We start from the raw sequence: 22,446 nt of genomic DNA on the forward strand, positions 1-22,446 counted from the left end.
TTCACATAACATTTAGTTTCAATTTGTTTTTAGATATAAAGACTCAAAAATTCTCTTAAATTATAAGTTTCAGATTAAGTTATTTGTTATGAAACAATGTTCAGATTAAGGAAGGAGCAAGACTTCCCTTTTACATCTTAATCTACAACTGTCACTTTGTCATGGAGAGAAAAAAAATGAAAAACACTATTATTTTAACTTAATTATATTCAATATGTCATCTATTGTGAAAAGTACTCTAACTATTTCGATTTTTCTTATCTTTAATACTTATAGGAAAGAGTCAGAATTTATCCTGGAAATCATTCAATGGGTGGATTTAAAAATGGTAAATCAAACACCTCTAAGTGTTGCCAAGTATCCAATTGGAATAGAGTCTCGTATACAAGATATTTATCAGCATTTAAGTATTGGAAATAAGGATATTATAAGCATTGTAGGGATATTTGGGACTGGTGGAATTGGGAAGACAACTATTTCAAAAGATATCTATAATCGGATTTCTTCTCAATTTGAAGGAAGTTGTTTCTTGGAAGAAGTTAGAGAAACTTCAAAACAATTAGGAGGTCTGATGAAGCTGCAAAATACCCTTCTTTACGATATTTTAGGAACAAGTTTGGATGTTCATGATAAGAACAGAGGCATCAATGTGATTCGGGATAGACTTCATTCTAAAAGGATTCTACTAATTCTTGATGACGTGGATGAGTTGGTCCAACTAGAAAATTTAGTTGGAGATCGTGATTGGTTTGGCTCAGGAAGTAGAATCATTATAACAACAAGAGATCAACACTTATTAGAAGTCTTTGAAGTTGATTTAAAGTACGAGGTGATGATTTTGGATGACAATGAAGCTCTTCAGCTCTTTAGTTTGCATGCTTTCAAGGAAAAAGAACCACTGAAGGATTTTATGGACATATCTAAACAAGTAACAAAATATGCTCAAGGTCTTCCACTAGCTTTAACAGTGCTAGGTTCGGATCTAAAAAGTCAAAGCATAAAACATTGGAAAAGTGCAATGGATAAATATAAAAACATTCCCCACAGTGATATTCAGAAAGTACTCTTAGTGAGTTATGCAGGTCTGCATGATGCTGATAAGGAAATATTCCTTGATATTGCATTTTTCTTCAAGGGAGAATCTTTGGAAAATGTCACGAAAATATTTGATTCTTGTGGTTTTTATCCGAATCATGGAATCGAGAGGCTTAAAGACAAGTGTCTTATTACTATTGAAGGGCAAAATAAACGTGTTGGGATGCATGACTTGCTACAAGCTATGGGACGAGAAATTGTTCGACAAGAATCACCCAAAAAACCTAGCAAACGTAGTAGACTATGGAATCACGAGGATATCCATAAAGTGTTGCAAGACAGTACGGTAAGAGTAAAAAATAATATCTTTAGTTTTACATTTATTTCCTTTTCCAAAAGTGAAACCTAGTGGATTTTTTTCTTTTTGGGTAAAATATAAATCATATGAATTTATACCTAAATGAATATATTTACACAAAAGTAGTACTCATATATAGTAGTACTCATATGGTAGTACTCAAATATATATATACAGCCTTTAAATTATCAATATGAATTTGTATATATATATATATATATAGAATTCTTTTCTTAATAATTACAATGAATCATTAAAAGTACCAAATTTTGTTGTCCTTTTTTCGTTCCAAATATCCTATATTTTCTAATTTCATGTCTACTGTCTCCTCAAGCTAGGTTTGTTTTATTGAAAGTTATAAGAGAGTATGTAAGTTGGTAAAAAGACAAATCTTTTATATTTTAGCATGCGTCTATTTAGTATTGGAGATTTCAGCAATCGATAAATAATACTTATTTTAAAATATCTTAAAGAAAAATAGTGTAATATTAATTGATAAGTAAAGAGTACTAACTTCGTGAACTTATATCAGGGGCTAAACAAAATTGAAGGCATACTATTACATTTACCTGAAGGCGATGAGGTGATAAGCTTGCATTCGGAAGCATTTCGAAATATGAAAAGCCTTAGAGTCTTTATAAATCGTACTGCACATTTTTCTTGTGCACCCAATTATCTCTCCAACAAATTAAGAGTCCTTGATTGGAATAACTATCCTTCACCATATTTGCCACCTAATTTTCAAGGGAAGAATCTCATTATTTTGAGAATGCAGCATAGCCTCATAAAGGAGTTAGGGAATAGATTTAAGCCCAAGGTACGTACACAATTATAATCATCAACAATTTTTTTTTTCTTTGAATAATGTAGTAAAGTCCATTAAACTTTTCCTCTTTTTCTTTTACAGAATTTGACAATTATGAAATTCGAAAATTGTGAATTCTTAGAAAAGATTCCGGATCTTTCAAGCCTCTTAAATTTGAAGGAATTGGCTGTCCAATTTTGTACAAGATTAGTTGAGGTGCATGATTCTGTTGGATCTTTGGAAAATCTTTCTACGTTGGATTTTTTTCATTGCTCTAAACTCCGAATCCTTCCAAGAAGCCTCAATTTGAGATCTTTATGCTACCTTGGTCTTCAGGATTGCACAAGCATTCGTTATCTTCCAGAAATCGACTGTAAAATGGAATCTTTAATTCAATTGAATCTACGTGACACCGCAATAGAAGAGCTACCTTTATCCATCGGCAACCTCATACGACTCGAGTCTTTATATTTAAGAGGCTGCAAAAACCTTATGCATCTCCCAATTGCTTGCATTCGGCTGCAACATTTACGTTGGCTCGAGATTGGTGGTAATTTTCCAAATCTTGTAAAGAAGATGAGGGATGATGGGCTGGGTAATTTTCCAAATCTTGTAAAGAGTATGAGGGATGATGGGCTATCCCTTATGGCTTTTGAGTCTACAAAAATGGAAGCGGAGATGTCATTACGTGAAGAACGACTCCATGAATTGGCGTCCCCAACGACTTCAAGCAATGGGAGCACTGGATTACAATTGTTGAATCTTCAAAATTGTTTCCAATCAGAAACAAATTTCTTTCCAATATCTAGTTTATTTACCATGTTGAACTCCTCTTCCAGTTTGCGTCATTTACATCTATCGTACCCTCATATTGTCTGCCTTCTCACGAGCATCAAAGATATTATGAGCCTCGAATCTCTTTCCTTATGCTATTATTGTAAACTTGAAGAAATACCAGAGCTTCCACCAAATATAAGAGAAATAGATGTTAGAGGATGCGAGACATTAGAAATATTTCGGGAAGTACTAAAAATATTGGAACTCAATGGAAGCCACATCAGATCGCTACGAAGAATTCATTTGAACAGCTGCTACAAAATGCATGAGAATATATGGAATGATAAAGTGCAAAATCCTTTATTGTGGAAGGTATGTATGTATGTATGTATGTGTGATCTCATTTTTAGTAGTATGTATGGCTTAAATTAAATTGATGATGATATTTGACATTTAACAGGGACTCTATGAATATGATGCTACTCTGTTTCCAGAAAATCAGTCTCCAAAGTGGTTGACTTTTTTTCATAACTTCTTAAAAGATAATGGAATAGTGAAGGAGCCAGATAATTATGTCAGACCAAGGGGAGAAGAAGAGTGGGTAATAGATATCGAGGGGCCACACAATTTGGAGGAGATAAACGGAATTTTACTGTATATCATAATATATTTTAAAGATGCTTCAGTGGATGGTACAATTGATCATACTAATGCTAAGATAACCAATAAGAGGTCAGATCATGTATGCCTTATTGAAGGGGTACAATTGGTTAATAAGGGTTCGTACCGCAGGGGAAATAGTACTGGATATGCTATATGGGTGGGGTACTCCAATTTACAATCTTTTAAACTTCCAGTTTTGGAAAATTTGCGAGTTCAATTCGATCTTCGATGTAAAGGGATGGTGCGGTTTTATAAAAGTTGCAGAGCTAAAGTGGTATACAAGAATGAAAGTAAGTCGCCCCTCTTCCTTTGATTTTCAAGTAATATTTTCTGACTCTTTGCCTATTATAATTTCCTCCTCTCTGCGCATTATATTTTTTCCCTTTCACTTTGTACATTTAATTTTGTTTCTGGGATGATGATTTTACTTATAGCCATTAATAGTCGATGCCATGGTGCTTCTTCGAAGCTTCACAATGTGTCGCTACCAAAATAACTTGCATCTCTATTCTATTTTTGAGACATTGCCCTATTTTAGGCCCCAAGAAAAACATAGCTTCATTTGGTATTCTTTTTTGCACTTCAAATTTGGTATTCTTCAAAGCCATATAATAGAAGAGCATGAAGAGAGTGAAAAATCATCTAGGTGTCCTGCGTGAAGATCATTGTTTAGGTGGAATCTTCAATTTTTGTTTTCTATTTCCCTGTTGTCCCAGCAAACAAACTGTGTATGGAGAGAAGCATGTGCATGAGAAGATTGAATCAAAGCAATGAATGTATGAAATGAATGAAGTTGGGATTGTACTTTTGCCTTTTGTCTGGTAATTTTCTTTTGGACTTTTCCCTATTTGCAGCATTGGAGCCTTACCACCCACACTGAGCTCCGTCCAGCATTTGACTGAGAACAAGTTTGTGAAGGACAACCCAACTATTGAATGTCACCTGCAATGCCACATGTATGGTTATGGTTTTGGTTTTGCTTTGAGTTTTGCACTATTTGTGTAATCTTTATGATTATTTTTGCCAATGATATATATGGACAATTTGCATAAGAAATTGTAACTACGTACATGCATTTCTTTCCAAATCATTATCAACTCTAAATGCTACTGTTACCTAAGACTATGAGGATTTTTTCTTTTTTTGGAGAAAGCAAACCAGGTATCGAGAATACGAATTGAGTACTCAAGATACAGAGCCACAATTTGGTATTGTATGTTATTCAAAATAATTTAACATTTTATTTTTGATGGTAAGTATGTAAAACACAAATAATTGTTACTATTGCTGCTACAATGACACTGAGCTCCATCCAGTATTTGACTGAGAACTATTTCAGGCAGTTTCAATAGCTTTAGTACTTTGTGCTAAGTTTGAATGTGACTTGTAATGCTAGTATATGTATGGTTGTGGTCTGAGTTTTGCAGCATTTGTGTAATCTGGCAAAGGCATTTAAATCTTAGATATCATTATTTTTGCTAATGATATGGTCATTTTAGTCTGTGGTAAAGTCCTTTCAATTTTTTTTTCTTTTTTTTGTATTTTTAACCAAATGTGACAACTATAACTTCAAAATTGGTATTCTTCTGAATTTGTGGTTATTGGGGCTATTTTAAGGAATGAAAAATGTGATGTCTTATTTTCTTTGAGTCTGGAAGGAATTTGAGCTGTTTGAAGTACATGATATATAGGCTTTGACTGCTTTGAATTTAGGTTTCTCAAGTTTGCTATTGGAAAGGGATAAAAAGTTACCGATTATCATATTTAATAGGATAATGAATATTTTTGTTCTTTATCAATTTCCAAATGTGGGAATAACATAGAATGATTTTCATGATCATCCTTTTCAACAAGCATCTGTGCTAAAATAGAGTAAAGTCAATTACTGTGGGATCAAATTGATCATTTTAAACAAATTGTCTCCCTAGATTTCCATGAGATTCTTACACAACCTGCTCATGGAAGTCCTATGAGATTGAAGTGAAAGTTCATCCATGTGTGCTCCCTAAGAATGTTGATGTCGAGATTGAAGATTCAGTGGCCTCAATGGATGGTATTCAAGTTTCTAAGAGGCACCGTGATGGTGATGATTATAGAATAGGCCTTCTTTAAGTTTGAGCATCAAGAATTCAGATTTAGGGGATATGCTACTCGATTAATCACAACTAAATGGATCAAAATAACTCCCAGTAGTACTCAAATCTGCTGGGTTAGCTACGAGTCCCCACACTCATGATGCCGCTAGTGGCAGTATAGAATGACACCCAAGACATCTGCTTTTTAGCTATACAAAATGTGCTCATTTTTCGTTTACTAACTAGTGTGACGAAGTTGTTCCACGAGGACTTCTTCAATGGCTTTCCATGGTGGCTCTCTGTTCCTCTTCCCTTACTTCTTTTCTTCTTTATGTCCTCAGTGTACTTAACGATGTATTCTTAAGTTATGTTCACAATTGGGGGATAAAATAATAGTTTTGACAGTCAAACATATTTTTGAAAGGTTCCACTAAAATCTTTGAACAAAACTACATATATATATATGTATATATATAGACATAAAGAGGACATTAATGAGCAAACCAACATTCAACTTAAATTTATATGCTTAAAAAAAAATTGCATTGCAAATTTTTTTTTTTCATTCAAGACGTGTGAAAGCCATCACAGAATGCATATGTATCTTTTAAGTAAGGAGAGAAAAAGTAAAAAGGAAAGAAAGGAAGGAAGAGGCATAGAAGTCAATCTGAAAATCGAAAGAAAGAGGGCCGGAGAAGTTTTGACGCTGGAAAAAGGGAAAGAGAAAAGAAAAGAGAGAAAGAGAGGAGAAGGGAAACTAGGAGAAAAGAGAAAAAGAAAGGAAAGGGGGAAAAAAAGAGAGGAAAGACATAAGAAAAGACTATTTTTCCCATCACTCCCCTTTAAAAGAGAAAGAAATGATTTCCATACGGTTAGTGAAATAATGTTTTACGTGATTAGTAACGGTTCTAATGATATTAATTAACACTTTTATGTTTAATAATGTCGTAATAAGTATAACTGTTAATATTTCTTCTCTTTTGAATTGATAGAAATGAATCTGAATTTATCCATAGAATCATTCAACCGGTGGATTCAAAAATAATAAATCAAACCTACTTTGAGCTTCCCAATCATCCAATTGGAGTGGTGTCTTGTATGCAGCATGTATATTCCCTTTTAAGTATCAGAAAGAATGATATTATACCTATGGTAGGGATCTTCGGAGCTGGTGGAATTGGAAAGACAACTATTACGAAAGTGGGACATAACATAATTTCTTTTAAATTTGAAGGTAGTTGTTTCTTGAAAAACATTAGAGAAACTTCGAAGAGCAAGTGTGGTCTGGTTCAACTGCAAGAGACTCTTCTGAATATTGGGTTTGTAATATTGGCCATGTATGTTGATAGAGGAATCAATGTGATAAAGAATAAACTTCGTTATAAAAGAGTTCTTCTAATTCTTGACGATGTGGATGATTGGAGACAGTTGAAAGCTTTGGCCGAAAATTGTGATTAGTTTGGTTCAGGAAGTAGATTCATTATAACAAGGGATCAAAATTTACTGAGTAATCATAAGGTTGATGCAACATATGAAGTGGAAAAATTGAACCATTATGAAGCTCTAAAGCTATTTGTAAGTGCATATATAAACACGCACGAACATCCGGCCTGGATGGGTATCAAAATGAGTATATATATGATACTGGCTATGCATTGAACTATTATAATTTTAGCAATTACCAAGCTATTATATAGAGAATTTAATGCTTAATTTACTATATTGTCTCACCAGAGAACAGACCAACTTGAAGGCATGCTGATAGATTTACCAAAAGAAAATTTGATATACTTGAGGTCAGAGGCATTGAAAAGATATAAACTCGAGGAAAAATATATTGTATTTACTTGATTAATACATTACAATTCAGCACTGTATATATATACAAGTGCACCCACAATTGGTGGGATTACAAAAGTAATTAAAAATATTGGATTACATTCAGAAAAGGAAACTACAGAAGCTAATTACATTGAAAGGAAAGTATATAAGCTAGTATTAAGGAAAGAAATAAAGCATGACGGTTGACACTTTGTCATCTTGGTCTGTCTTTCCATATCTGTAGTTGGCCTTCACTTGAGCCACTAATTAAGCCTCCATCATCTCCATTTAATCCTCCATTTGATGATGGTAATGAATCTGAATATTCTCTAACATCCACCTTCAAGCTGATGAGTGAGGGAGTCACTCTCAGCTTGTCTCGTAGCAACAAAAATCGTGCTGAAGTAAGCCCTTTTGTGAAAATGTCAGCTATTTGATCAAGAGTAGGAAGGTATTTGATAATGATATCCCTATTCACAACTTTCTTTCAAATGAAGTGATAACAAACTTCTATGTATTTTGTTCTTGCATGAAAAATTGGATTAGTTGCCAATGATAGTGCCCCTAGGTTGTCACACCAGAGAGTAGGAGCTGCATTTAGAGGCACTTGAAGTTATTTTAGAAGCACTCTGAGTCAATAGAACTCAGCTGTTACTGCAAGTGCTCTATACTCTGCCTCTGTGCTGGATTTGGACACTACACTTTGCTTCTTAGCACTCCAGCTAATGAGACATGAGCCAAGGTAGATAGCATAACCAGTAGTTGATCTCCTGCCATCTGGGCGCTCAACCCAATTTGAGTCACTGTATGCATTCAGAGTGAGTGACCCTTTGGTAAACAACAAGCCGTGATTGAGTGATCCCTTTAGGTATCTTAATACCCTTTTGCCTGTTGTCCAGTGAGTAGAGGTTGGAGTGTGCATAAACTGGCACAATTGATTTAGAGTGAAGCTAATGTATGGCCTTGTTAGAGTTAGGTACTGCAAGGCTCCAATAAGTTGTCTGTACTCAGTTGCATTTTCCAAAGGATCACCATTGTTTTGAGAGAGTTGAGAGCCTACTGGTAGTGGTGTCTTGGCTGGTTTTGCTTCAATCATTTTGAATCGAGAGAGCAAATCTATAGTATACTTTGACTGAGAAAGTAGCATACAAGTAGATAAATGTTGAGCATGAATTTCAAGGAAAAAATTTAGAGAGCCGAGATCCTTTATAGCGAAGTGTTGCTTGAGGCAGTGGATCAAATTTGTCAAAGCTGGAACATTATTGCCTGTGATGATGATGTCATCAACATAAACCAATAAAAACATGTGGATGTCAGCATGATGGAAAACAAAGAGTGAGTAGTCCACTTTAGATTCTTGGAAGCCAAATGCAAGTAGAGTTGTGGCCAGTTTGTTAAACCAGGCTTGAGGAGCCTGCTTAAGACCATATAAAGATTTGTGAAGTATGCAAACATGATGAGGATGCTTTTGGTCTTTAAATCCTGGTGGTTGTTCCATATATACTTCTTCTTCGAGTGTCCCATGCAGAAATGCATTGGAGACATCAAGTTGTTTCAAGTTCCAATTGTAGTGAACTGCAAGAGCCAAAACAGTTCGAATTGTAGAGGTCTTGACTACTGGACTAAAGGTTTCAGTGTAATCTATTCCATCTTCTTGCTCATATCCCTTGGCTACAAGTCTAGCCTTAAATCTGTCCAATGAACCATCTGCCTTTTGTTTGATTTTGAAGACCCATTTGTTGTGAATAACATTCTGGTTGGCAGGTCTTGGGCACAGAGTCCAGGTATGATTGGATACAAGAGCCTTGAACTCCTCTTCCATGGCTTGAGTCCAATGAGGTGGCTTGATGGCCTATGAGAAGAGGTATGGTGTTGGTGGTAGTGTAGTGGTGGAATTGGAGACATGCAGTGCCATAAGAGGATGTTTTGTGGCTTTGTAGACTTTGTAATCTGAAAATGTTTTGGCCTTCTTGGACCCATCCATTGATCTGGTGACCATGGGATGAGAAGGGACAGTAGGAACAGCAATGGGTTCTAAAATAGGTGCTGCAGGTGTTGTTGATCCTTCTACCTGAGGTGAATCAGGTAGAGTGGATGCAATGGAAATGACTGGTTCTTCAGCTTGAGTGTGGTGTTGAGGTGGAGATATTCCATCTTCTTCAAAGAGTGTCTCGGTTTGTGGTAAACCAGTGAGTGTATTTTCAAAGCCTTGTGTGGATGTAGTGTGATTTAAGGACAACATGACATCATTTAAAGGTAATGGACTTACTTGTAGAGAAGGCTCTTATACAGTGGACTTTGATAGAGATGGCTTCTAGTCTAGAGTAGGGAAGGAATGCTCATCAAAGACAACATTCCTGCTTATGAAAATTTTGCCAGTCATAGGATCAAGACATCTGTATCCTCTATAGTTTGAGCAGTAACCAATGAAGATGCACTTTTTGGACCTGTATATGAGTTTGTGAGTGTTGTATTGTTTGAGGAATGGATAACAAGTGCACCCAAAGACTTTGAGAAGAGAGTAGTTAGGGGCTTTATTGAGGAGCTTGCTGTAAGGACAAGCATTGTTGAGCACAGGAGTAGGCAGTCTGTTTATAAGAAAGACAGAGCTATTAAAAGCATCCACCCAATAAGTATTTGGGAGTTTGGACTGTGCTAGGAGAGCAAGGCCCATTTCAACTATGTGCCTATGTTTTCTTTCAGCAAGTCCATTTTGCTGAGCAGTATATGGACAAGAAATACGATGGTTTATTCCATTGGTGAGAATAAATTCTTTGAACTTGGTGGAGAGAAATTCACCTCCACCATCAGATTGAAAAGCCTTGATTTTCTTGTTGAACAGATTTTCTACCAGCCACTTTTTTTTTTTTTAAGAGGACGGTACCCCAATTTTATTAATTGCCCTTACTTTTGGCGGAGAAAAACCGTGGTTACAACCCGACACCTAGGGGTTACAAATACACAATAAGACCAAAACCCAGGCATCAAAAAACTAAAACAACCAAAAAATAAATAAACAATACAAGACAGACCAAAACACTACCCAAAGAGAGTCAAGAGCAAGTACCTGCAAGAAAGAGCACAAAAATCCAAAGGATAAATCAATTAGAGCTAAATAAGATATACCTGGGATAGCACTACATAGTTCGCAGATAAGGAAGACTAAGTCTATCCATGCGAAGAAGGCCCCGAAACTTGTTGGGCAAAAGATCATGAGCATCAAACCAATCCGCGTTAGAACCCCCAGCTCCCTGCTTGGCAAGAAAATCAGCCACAACATTGCCTGCTCAGAAAACATGTTTCATCGTATACTCCATACAAGAAAGATAGCCATGAAGTTCATCCCAGAAATCTTCTAAATACCAAATATTACATTTCCCTTTAGTGATCCAGTTGACAAGAAGTTGAGAATCAGACTCAATCTCTATGCAATAAAATCCAAGATGATGACAATGAAAAATCCCTTCCAACAAACTTCTCATCTCCATAAAATTATTGGAACCCTGACCAAGAAACACAGAATAAGCCCCAAGTAATTTACCATCTTTATCACGAATGACTCCTCCTACTCCAGCTGGGCCAGGATTATCCAAACTACTTCCGTCAATATTAAGCTTGACCCACCCTTGTTGAGGGTGAAACCACCTCACCACATGAACCTTTTTAGGACTAGGAGGTAAGATATGAATATCCAAACGATTTAAAATAGCCACATCCTTATTGGAAATCTTGGAAAATTTTAAAAACAAAGTCATAATCTTGCGGAGCCAAAGTTTAATAACATGCCAAATCGAATCAACTGTGTCATCCTTGGCCTCAAATCTAGCTTTGCAATGCCAATTCCAAAGTTTCCAAGAGATAATAGAAGGAAGAATGCCAAAATAGTTCTCAATTGGGAAGATTTACCAGCACGCCGGAACCAAGAATTGATTTGCTCTTTCCAAGTTTGAAAGGCACCCATATGCACACCTAGATTGATGGCAGCTAGATGCCAAATTTGTCTAGCAATATCACCAGAGCAAAGAACATGATTAAGGTCCTTTGTATGACCCTGAGAACAACAATTACATCTAGAAACCATTGGGATCCCAACTCTTTTGATCTGATCATCAACACTCAAACAGTTATAATACGCCTTCCACATCATAATAGAAATCTTCTTAGGAATATTAGTATGCCAAATCCAATGGGCTCAAGGTAGAGGAGGTGCGTGAACCCTAACACAATCCCGAGCACTTTTCCGAGCACTTTTAGTAGTAAACTTCCCAGCATCATCCTTCAATCAGATTAAGACATCCTCACCCTCTTTTCTTCTAGCCAAGAACTTATACAGTTCATTGGCTTTTTGTTGACCCACTAGCCGATCCAAGAGAGAATTATCACACTCATTATCATGACGACATTCTTTAATTTTCAATAAAGGGTTATCAATCACCGAATAAAGACTACAAAGGGGATCTCTCTCTGCCCACTTATCATACTAAAAAGAAATATTACCATCTCTAACACTCCATTTAGAATGATTTAAAACCTCTTGAATATTACTAGCCACAGATTTCCAGAAATGAGTCCCCTTTGTAGGCGCCACAAGGGATAAATGGGTGCCCCTAGCATACTTACCTTTGAAAAAATCAGCTCACAAAGATTGGCCCTTAATGAGGCGCCAAGCCAACTTCCAGTGTAAAGCCTTTTGAATATCCCCAAAATCCCTAATACCCAAACCCCCTTCTTCCGTAGGTTTACAAATATGATTCCAAGAGATCCATTTTCTTTTACCTTTACCATGAGATTCTCCCCAAAAGAAAGAACTCAAGAGCTTGTTTAAAGCCTTAAGAACAGTCTTAGGAAGCTGTAACACAACCAGAAGGTGAGTGGCCATACTCGAAAGGACGTGAAGAAGAAGAAGGTTCTACACTTGAATCTTACAAAACACTCAAATGTTTCAGATTTTGTCTTAAGAGGATAAATCCAAGTGAACCTAGAGAAATCTTCAATGAAGACAACATAGTACTTAAAGCCATTAGTAGAAAGAATAGGAGAGGTCCATAAATGAGAGTGTATTATTTCCAAAGGTTCATTGGTTACATTAACAGAAGCTGAAAAAGGAAGAATTTTTGCCTTAGCTAACTGACATGCCTCACATATTGTTGCATGTTTAGTAGTTTTAAGTACAAGAAGATGAGCATATTTTCTGATTCTGTCTAATGTAGAAGGTGCTGGATGTTCTAATCTATGATGCCAAACAATTACAATAGCAGAGAATCCAAGGAAGCTGGTAAATGTCTTGACAGGATTTGACTTGGAAAGTTTCATTGGATATGGACTATCTCTACTTTGTCCCTGCATAAGTCATGTCCTCCCTGTTAGGTTGTCCTTCACAAAGAAATGAGTGTCAACTAGTTTAAACCAACAACTGTTATCAACACAAAATCTTTGAATGGAAAGCAAGTTTGCAGCAACATTGGGACAATGAAGAACATTTTTAAATTTAAAGGAATTTTGAGAGTGAAATAAGGTTGAGGAGCCTATGTTTAGAATAGGTAAACCTGCACCATTTCCCACAGCCACTTCTTCATCTCCCTTGAAAGGTTCTTGAATGGTAAGGTTGTTCAGGTCTGCATTGATGTGGTTGTTTGCTCCATTGTCAACAAACCAAGGTTGTTCTTCAGATTCAGCAGAATTCATTCGAGCAGCCATTGCTGCTAGTTGTGTAGAAGGATGCCTCCCTTGATAGGAGTAGTTCATCCTATTGTAACAGTCCAGGGCTTGGTGTCCCATCTTTCCACATATTTGACAAGGAACTCTTTGGTTATTTTCATTTTCGGGTTTGAACCCTTCTGGTTTTCTTGACTGAAAATTCTGCCTTGGTGGTCCTGAGTTTCTTCCTTTGTAATTCGAGGATTAGGACTTGTGAGTGTAATGAGCAAAATTTCCAGAATCATTGCTCTGTTGAGTGTGTTGATTTCCAAGAAGAATTTCATAATTTAACAGTTCAGCTTGAAAGTCTTCAAAGGACATAAGTGACTCTCGGGTAGCAAAATTGAAGGAGGTTATAAAAGCTGTATAGTTGGGATTGAGTCCTCCCAAAACATAAGAAATTAGATCATCATTATCTATAGCCTTTCCTGCTGCAGTGAGTTGGTCAGCTAGAAGTTTAACTTGACTCAAGTATTGAATGCAGGTTTGTGAACCTTGACTCAAAGATTGAAGTTGCCTCTTTAGATAGGCAATTTTGGATCTAGATTGAGAGGCAAACCTAGGGGCCAATGAGTTCCACACTTGCCTAGAAGTGTGTAGGCCATAGACAGATTATAATACATTGTCAGATAAAGTGGTATTAAACCAACTAAGAAGATATTGATCCTTCTTCTGCATCAACAAAAATTTGGGATTGATCTCACTTCGTAAATTTCCTGAGTCATCAGAGAGAAATTTAGGTGGACATGCCTTAGTGCCATCAACTATCCCCATGAGATCATGGCTGCGTAGCACAGGTAGAAACTGTGAAACCTAGTTAAGATAGTTGTTGCTGTCAAGTTTGATAGAAATGAAGTGAGTGATACTTTGAAGGGATAGAGTGGAGGAGGAGGAAGATGAGGTAGAAAATTGACCAGAGTTGGAGATAGTGACATGAAGAAATGGATCGAGAAAAACAAGGTGTTAGCCCTCTAGGGGCTCTGATACCATGAAAAGATATAAACTTGAGGAAAAATATATTGTATTTACTTTATTAATACATAACAATTCAGCACTGTATATACATACAAGTGCACCCACAATTGGTGGGATTACAAAAGTAATTAAAAAGATTGGATTATATTCAGAAAAGGAAACTACAGAAGCTAATTACATTAAAAGGAAAGTATACATGCTAGTATCAAGGAAAGAAATAAAGCAGGATAGTTGACACTTTGTCATCTTGGTCTGTCTTTCCATATCTGTAGTTGGCCTTCACTTGAGCCACTAATTAAGCCTCCATCATCTCCATTTAATCCTCCATTTGATGATGGTAATGAATCTGAATATTCTCTAATAGCATTCACGGAGATGAAAAACCTAAGATATTTCATAAATCATTGCAAACATATTTGAAGTTAACTACATCTCCAATTTTGCTTTACAGAATTTCCAATTTTTGTGAATTTCCAATTTTTGAAGTTAAATTGTGATTGTCACAAATTAGTTGAGGTGGATCCCTTAATAAGCTTGAGCATCTCTCATTTATCCGTTGCACTAAGCTCACCAGTTCGCCAAGAAGCCTCAAGTTTAGACATCTAAAATGTCTTTCCACTGAAGGCTGCTTTAGACTTCAAAAGTTTCTTGAAATCGAGTTTGAAATGGAATGTTTAAGAAAGCTTAGCTTAGCATACACCGACATAAAAGAATTTCCTTTATCCATTGGGCAGCTCACTGGGCTTGGAGTATTAGATCTAATAGGCTGAAAAAATCTTGTGCATCTCCCGACTGGCATTCTTCGATTTGAACATTTGAAGACTCTTGTTCTCACTGGTTGTTCAAAACTTGTTTTTACTCCAAATATCTTGAAGGATGATTGTTGCTCAATAGACCTTCCAGCACTGAAAATCTTGTGTGTTGAGAATTGTCACCTGCATTAATGAATTGCAAGAAACTTCAAGAAATTCCTGCAGTACTGCCACCAAAAATACAAATCGTAGATGCAACTGGATGCATGTCATTGGAAAGTTTTCCAGACCTCTACTCAGCAGAACCTTCTAAGAGACATCGTGGTGATGATGATTTCGACTTGGAATTGGATTGTTATACACAACAGTAGAGACCTCAGTTGATTCACGACTATCAAAAAACCCCTGGCTTTTTCTTTTTGGTTTATCGCTGGTTGCAGCATTTGAGCCTTACCACCCACTATTGATGAATGCTATATCCAGCATTTGACAAAGAACAATCCAACTATTTCAGGCAATTTTAGTAGCTTTAGTACTTGTGACCCCTGCAATGCTACTATATGCATGGTTTTGGTTTTGGTTTTGTTCTGAGATTTGTAGTATTTGTGTAATCTGGCAAAGGCAAGGAAATATTTGCTGTATTTTAACTACATGCATTTCTTTCCAAATCATTAACAACTTTACTTACCTGCTTATATTTAAGCATCATACTATGACATTAATGCAAGCATCCTAGTCATGTAATTTTGGAACCATTTCCATTAATGCTGTTTTGTTCCAAATTATATAACTAGCTATAGCTAGTAATCTTCCAGCAAAAACGAAAATCAACAACAATCACAATATCGGACATGAAAGCATGTATGATCTAGAAACCAATTACAGTGACGATCTAAAAAAACTTATGGAGCTGAGTACATGGTACATGATGGTCCTCCCAATACAGTAGAGAAAATTATGTGTTGTAGTACTCCATTATTTGTTTCTCCACCTCTATGTTAATGTTCCATAATAATTTGACACTCCAGGATTTTCTGGAAATGAACATTCTATAGAAATTGAGAAAAGAAACTTTGAAGTTTAAATCATTTAGTCAAATAGATTAAACAAGTAAAAAATGACCATAATCATTATTATCTTTAAGCATATAATCTCCACTTTAATCTTTAGAAGATAGTCACAAATGGAGGTAAAATGGCTGTTAACAATCTTGTAATCACCATCTGTTTGATGACAGGCACTGCATCAAGTTCTTCGGTCATAAAGTGGCTTGTTGCACCGATCGATTTCACCCATGCATCAAAAGCCTGCCAACATAATCTAGCTAGTTAAACATTAATCAACAATTATGAAGGAAGCACAAATGATTGCAAACACTACATACTGCTGCAAATGCCTCTGTTTGGCCACAGCGAAGGGCCATATCATGAGTAAGAGGGTTCACATATGAACTGTTCATTTTCTTTGCCCTCATTGACTCACATAGTCCTTGCGCGTCTGTTAAGTTGCCACATTAATCTCCATTAATTTCAAAAGATACCAATACACCAAGAGAAACAAGTGCAGTTGTTGTGTTGGTAGCCATATGCTTACTGTCATTATTGAAACCGTTCCATGCTCTGAAAAACTAATAAGGTCATGATTGGTTCTAAAAAATGCAGAGAATATTTGAGAATTTTGAATTTAAAGAATAAAAAATAAAAAAATGCATAGAATATTTAAAAGGAAAAACATTTAAAATTCTCCAACTAAACATGGCCTTAGATTTGCCTAACAAAGTAATTAATAACATATGCAGAGCTAATATGTTCCCTTGGATATGGAAGTAGGCATCCATATTGGTTTTCTCCTTCGTTCGGCATCTGAAAACTAAAACATCCAATAAAATTTTTTATAAATTCTTTATTGTCACCACCTATCAGCACATTGCCGGCACATTTAATAAATTAAACACGTTTATCTAAATGCCACCACTAGAACATATTTGGCACATTATATAAAATTAACCTGCATTGACATAACCTGCATATATAAAATTAACTCATTAATAAGTTAACTCAATAGATTGCTTGAGAGAGAGAGAGAGAGAGAGAGAGAGAGAGAGAGAGAGAGAGAGAGAGAGAGACTCAATAGATTGTTCCAATAGTATAGAAGGTTCTCATCTTGAGTTTTTCATCTCCAATAAATGATTTTAAGCTCTGGACAGAGAAGAAAAAATAGCCATATCAAGTTGAAGATATAGTGTTGTGTGTTTTTTTTTTTTTTCAATCTCTTCCACTTTCCCCTGAGACTAATCTTGACTTGAAACTTGTCTTCAGGCGTACAAGCTGTGTCATCAGATTCATCTTGTGCATCATCTTCAGTGTTCTCATTAAAATTAAGTTCCATGTCAGTTTTCTCAATTTTAACTTCTGAATCATTTACAGAGCTATTAGTCAAGGGCCAGCTTCTATAGTTTTCCTTCTCATTCTCCCTATGTAAGTTTGACTTTGCTATTCTTGAAAGTCTTAAAAGATTCTATTAAACTCTCTTCTTTCCACTGAATGTCATCCATTGCATTAGAAAAATATCAAGTTGAAGATATAGTGTTGTGTTTTTTTTTTTTCAATCTCTTCCACTTTCCCCTGAGACTGATCTTGACTTGAAACTTGTCTTCAGGCGTACAAGCTGTGTCATCAGATTCATCTTGTGCATCATCTTCAGTGTTCTCATTAAAATTAAGTTCCATGTCAGTTTTCTCAATTTTAACTTCTGAATCATTCACAGAGCTATTAGTCAAGGGCCAGCTTCTATAGTTTTCCTTCTCATTCTCCCTATGTAAGTTTGACTTTGCTATTCTTGAAAGTCTTAAAAGATTCTATTAAACTCTCTTCTTTCCACTGAATGTCATCCATTGCATTAGAAAAATAATATCCGTCTCTGTACAAGACTCAAAGTCTCCTATTTATACATTTTATATTTCACTAAGGTACTGTATACAAAAGAATAAAATAAACATACACTACATGTGTAAAGAATGTAAATAAGTAATATTACAATCTAATACTCCCCCTCAAGATGGACTATATATATTTAATAGTCCCATCTTGCCAATGAGATGGTTAAACTGATTCAAGCCTAGAGACTTTGTCAAGACATCAGAAATTTGACAACCTGTTTTGACATGAAATAGCTTGATCACGCCAGCTTGCATCTGCTCCCTCACAAGATGACAATCTATCTCAATATGTTTTGTTCTTTCATGGTATAGCGGATTAGAAGCTATGTGAATAGCAGCTTGTGAATCACAGTACATTAAAGCTGGCTGTGAGCGTGAAATCCCAAAATCTGCTAACAAATTTTTCAGCCAAAGTATTTCACAAACCCCAGCTACCATTTCCCTATATTCTGACTCAGTCGAAGATCTGGAAATTGTTTGTTGCTTCTTTGACTTCCAACTAACCAAATTATCCGCCAAAAACACAGTGTAACCAGTGACAGATTTCCTGGTATCGGGGCATGCTGCCCAATCTGAATCTGTGTACACTTTGAGCTGGAAATCAGTGGAAGCGGATGAGAAAAATAATCCTAAGCCAACTGTGGCTTTGACATATTGAACCACCCTATTTGCTGCTGCCATATGTGGTACCCGAGGCTTATGCATGAACTGGCTTAATCTTTGCACTGAAAAAGCAATATCGGGTCTTGTAATGGTTAGGTAAATCAACCTACCAATTAATCTCCTAAATTGAGAAGGATCTTCTAACTCATCCCCACTTTCAGCATTCAAAATCAAATTTTGTTCCATGGGTGAAGATGCTGGTTTACAACCAGTCAAGCCACAATCTTCAATAATTTCCAAAGAATACTTTCTCTGACACGGATGAATTCCCTTAGCAGATCTGGCTGCTTCAAGGCCTAAGAAATATTTCAAAGGACCTAGGTCTTTCATCTTAAAATGACTATTCAGATATGACTTCAAGGCTTCTACAGCAGCAGTATCATTACTTGAGACTAAAATGTCATCTACATACACAAGAAGAAAGATAACTGAAGTACCCTCTTGCTTGCTGAAAAAAGAGTAGTCTGATCTTGATTGAGTAAACCCATTAAGCAACAAAGTCGATGAGAATTTTGCAAACCATTGCCTTGATGCTTGTTTCAAGCCGTACAAGGATTTCTTAAGTTTGCATACAAGTGTTGACTCCCCCGCAAACCATTGCCTTGATGCTTGTTTCAAGCCGTACAAGGATTTCTTAAGTTTGCATACAAGTGTTGACTCCCCCTTACTGTCAAAACCAGATGGCAATGACATGGAAACCTCTTCTTGAAGCTCACCATTCAAGAAGGCATTGTTTACATCCAGCTGGAAAATTGGCCACTGTTTGGCAGCAATGATTGAAAGAAAAATTCTCACAGTAGTGAGTTTGGCTACTGGACTAAAAGTCTCATAGTAGTCATGTCCTTCTAGCTGGGTGTAACCCTTGGCTACTAACCTAGCCTTATATCTTTCTACACTCCCGTCAGACTTCAGCTTCAACTTGTACACCCATTTACATCCAACTGGGTGTTTACCAAGGGGTAAAGGGACTAAATCCCAAGTGCCATTCTGCTCTAAAGCTGAAATTTCAGCTTGCATAGCTTTCCTCCATTCAGGATATTTGATAGCTTGAGAATAAGATTTAGGCTCAACAAGAATAAACGTAGAGAGAACAAAGGATTTATGAGATGGAGAAAGTTTATCATATGTCAAATACCTGCTGATTAGGTGAGAAATGTGGGAGGAAGGAAGACCAGCAACCTTGTGATCAGTGGGAGAAGGTGAATGCAAAGCAGCAACCTGTTGACAGTGATAGGAATGAAGGTATGAAGGAGGATGTCGAGTTCTAGATGACTTTCTAAGAGAAATTAATGAAGAATTTGAATTAATATTACTGATCTCAGTTTGTGAAGGAGCAGTAATATTAAAATCAGAATTAGGAGCAGGATTGGGTAGAGGACCAAGAGAAAAATCTGTAGCACAGGATGGTTTTGATGAAGAAGATTCGAAAGGAAATACTTCTTCATGGAATACTACATCTCTAGAGACATAGCAAGTCTGAGTTTCTAAGTTTAACAACTTGTAACCCTTAACACCAAAAAAATAACCTAGAAAAACAGACTTTATAGCTCTAGGAGAGAATTTAGAGCGAGCATGAGAGAGTGTTGAGCCAAAACATAAACATCCAAACACCCTAAGATGAGTATAAGATGGTGATTTGTGATACAAAAGCTCAAAATGAGTCTTATTCAAAAGAATAGGACTCGAAATTCTGTTAATCAAATAAACAGAAGTAAGGATGCTATCTCCCCAATAACAAAGAGGAAGTTTAGCATGAAAAAGAAGGGATCTTGCCACATTAAGAATATGTTGGTGTTTACGCTCCACAACAGAATTTTGTTGTGGAGTTGCAACAAAACTCAGTTGGTGAAACACTCCCTTGGAAGCAAAAAAAGATTTTAAAGCAAATTCAGGACCATTATCAGACCTAAGTGCTTTGATTTTGAGATTGAATTGTGTTTCAACATGAAGAAAGAAAGACTGTAGTAAAGATGCAACTTCAGACTTAGATTTCATTAGATATACCCACGTAGCCCAAGAAAATCATCTACTATGGTGAGAAAATATCTAAAACTATCATAAGTAGAAGAGGCCATTGGTCCCCAAATACCACAATGTATCAAATCAAATGATGCATTACATTTATGATGACCAATAGGAAAAGATAAACGTTTCTGTTTTGCAATTGGACAAGTGGTACAAGTATCAAATTTAGAATGCAAAACAGGAATAAACTGCCGTAAAGATTGCAATCTAGAAGAAGATGGATGACCTAATCTAAAGTGCCACAAGGCTACATTAGATTGAATGGAAAAAAAAAAAGATGTAGGAGTAGAAGATTCCCTGGAAATGATAGATGACTGAGGAAAAGTCAATCTATAGAGGCCATCTTGCATTTCACCCATCCCAATCATCTTCAAGGTTACTAGGTCCTGCAAGAAACAATGATGAGATTTAAGGATCAAACAACATTGTGATGTTTGAGTAATTTTACTGATTGACAGAAGATTGAACGTAAAACTAGGTACACATAAAACATTGGTGAGAATAAGAGAGGAACTTAAGGCAACATCACCAATATGCGTGACCTGAGCAAATGTACTATTAGGTAAGTTGACAGAATGAGAGACAATAACAGGCTTGCTGGTATAGAAACAAGGAGAATGAATCATGTGGTCTGATGCACCACAGTCAATTATCCAAGAATTCGAGTGAAATGAATCAACAGAGGCACAAACATAATTAGATTTACCTGAAAAATTAGGAATTAAAGCCATGTTTACTAAAGAAGGTGGAGAGGAAGCAGCTGGTTTGACTAGGGCTAGTAATTATTGACACTGATCCGCAGTAAGCGACAAGGAAGTCAAATCAGTGTTCTGAACAACATTGGTAGTGGCATTAACACCTTTAGTCTTATCTCAAAATTTATAGTTAGGAGGATATCCATGGATTTTGTAGCACCGGTCAACTGTATGGCCAGAAATGCCACAGTGACTACAGGTGACCTTGCTACATGTAGGCAGTTTAAAATTCCTAACTACAGTGTCTGGCTTAGTAGCTAAAGCAACAGACTCAACAGATACAGAAGGAGTATGCCTCTAACTAAGAAGCCTTTGGCATTCTTCTTGTATAACAAGACTAACAACTTTGTTAATAGATGGCAGAGGTTCCATCATTAAAATCTGACCTCTCACGGCATCAAATACATCAGTAAGCCCCATGAGAAATGTCATCACATAACTCTGGTGATGATATGCAGCAAAGGTCTTGGATGAATTACATGTACAACCTCGACAGATGCACATTGGTAGAGGTTGATAATTCAACAGTTCATCCCAAAGCACTTTCAATTCAGTGAAGTAAGTACTTACATCGCTTTGCTTCTGTCGTAGGGCAGAGATGGCAGTCTGCAACTCAAATACACGAGGTCCGTTCCCTTGAGAAAAACGCTCCTTCAATTTGAGCCACATCGCACGAGAAGTATCAATATAAATGACACTTTGAGCAATTTTAGGAGACAAGGAATTTAGGAGCCAGGAGAGGACAATAGTGTCACATTTGCTCCACGAAGAAAACAATGAATCAGTTTGAGCAGGAGGATGAAGAGATCCATCAATAAAACCTAACTTGTTTCTCACTTTCAAGGAAAGAAACGTAGATCGGCTCCAGGAATGGTAATTGCTTGTGTGAAGTTTCTCACTGACGAGAAGCACACTAGGATGATCCGCAATCGTTAGATAGAAAGGATTGCGAGGATCAGCTTCTACGTTGAGAACAGGAGGGGAAGAAGAGGATGAATCGGTCTCAGGCATGATTCTAGGGTTTATGATTGAGGAAAAAAAATCAAAATCAAGGAAATGAAATTGAAATCTAATTCACACAACAACAAGATCAGGAGCCAAACAAAA

General features: G+C 36.4%; 1 protein-coding gene across 4 annotated transcripts in view; it reads left to right on the forward strand.

The window, feature by feature from the left end:
• The window catches only part of LOC122296279 (disease resistance protein RUN1-like), a 101,390-nt gene that overhangs the window by 923 nt on the left and 78,021 nt on the right, over positions 1–22,446 (forward strand). For 2 of the 4 annotated variants that reach the window (XM_043105843.1, XM_043105846.1), the window contains 5 exons: positions 277–1,381; positions 1,926–2,210; positions 2,301–3,347; positions 3,436–3,928; positions 4,493–5,064. In XM_043105843.1, the coding sequence (XP_042961777.1) occupies positions 277–1,381; positions 1,926–2,210; positions 2,301–3,347; positions 3,436–3,928; positions 4,493–4,518 (2,956 nt within the window). In that variant the 3' untranslated portion in view covers positions 4,519–5,064. Of the gene's footprint in view, positions 1–276; positions 1,382–1,925; positions 2,211–2,300; positions 3,348–3,435; positions 3,929–4,492; positions 5,065–22,446 lie in introns of those variants that run through there. The other 2 variants (XR_006238451.1, XM_043105844.1) reach the window with 1 other exon arrangement.

The sequence above is a fragment of the Carya illinoinensis genome, chromosome 15 (genome assembly GCF_018687715.1).
Source record: "Carya illinoinensis cultivar Pawnee chromosome 15, C.illinoinensisPawnee_v1, whole genome shotgun sequence".
Taxonomy (NCBI): Eukaryota; Viridiplantae; Streptophyta; class Magnoliopsida; order Fagales; family Juglandaceae; genus Carya; species Carya illinoinensis.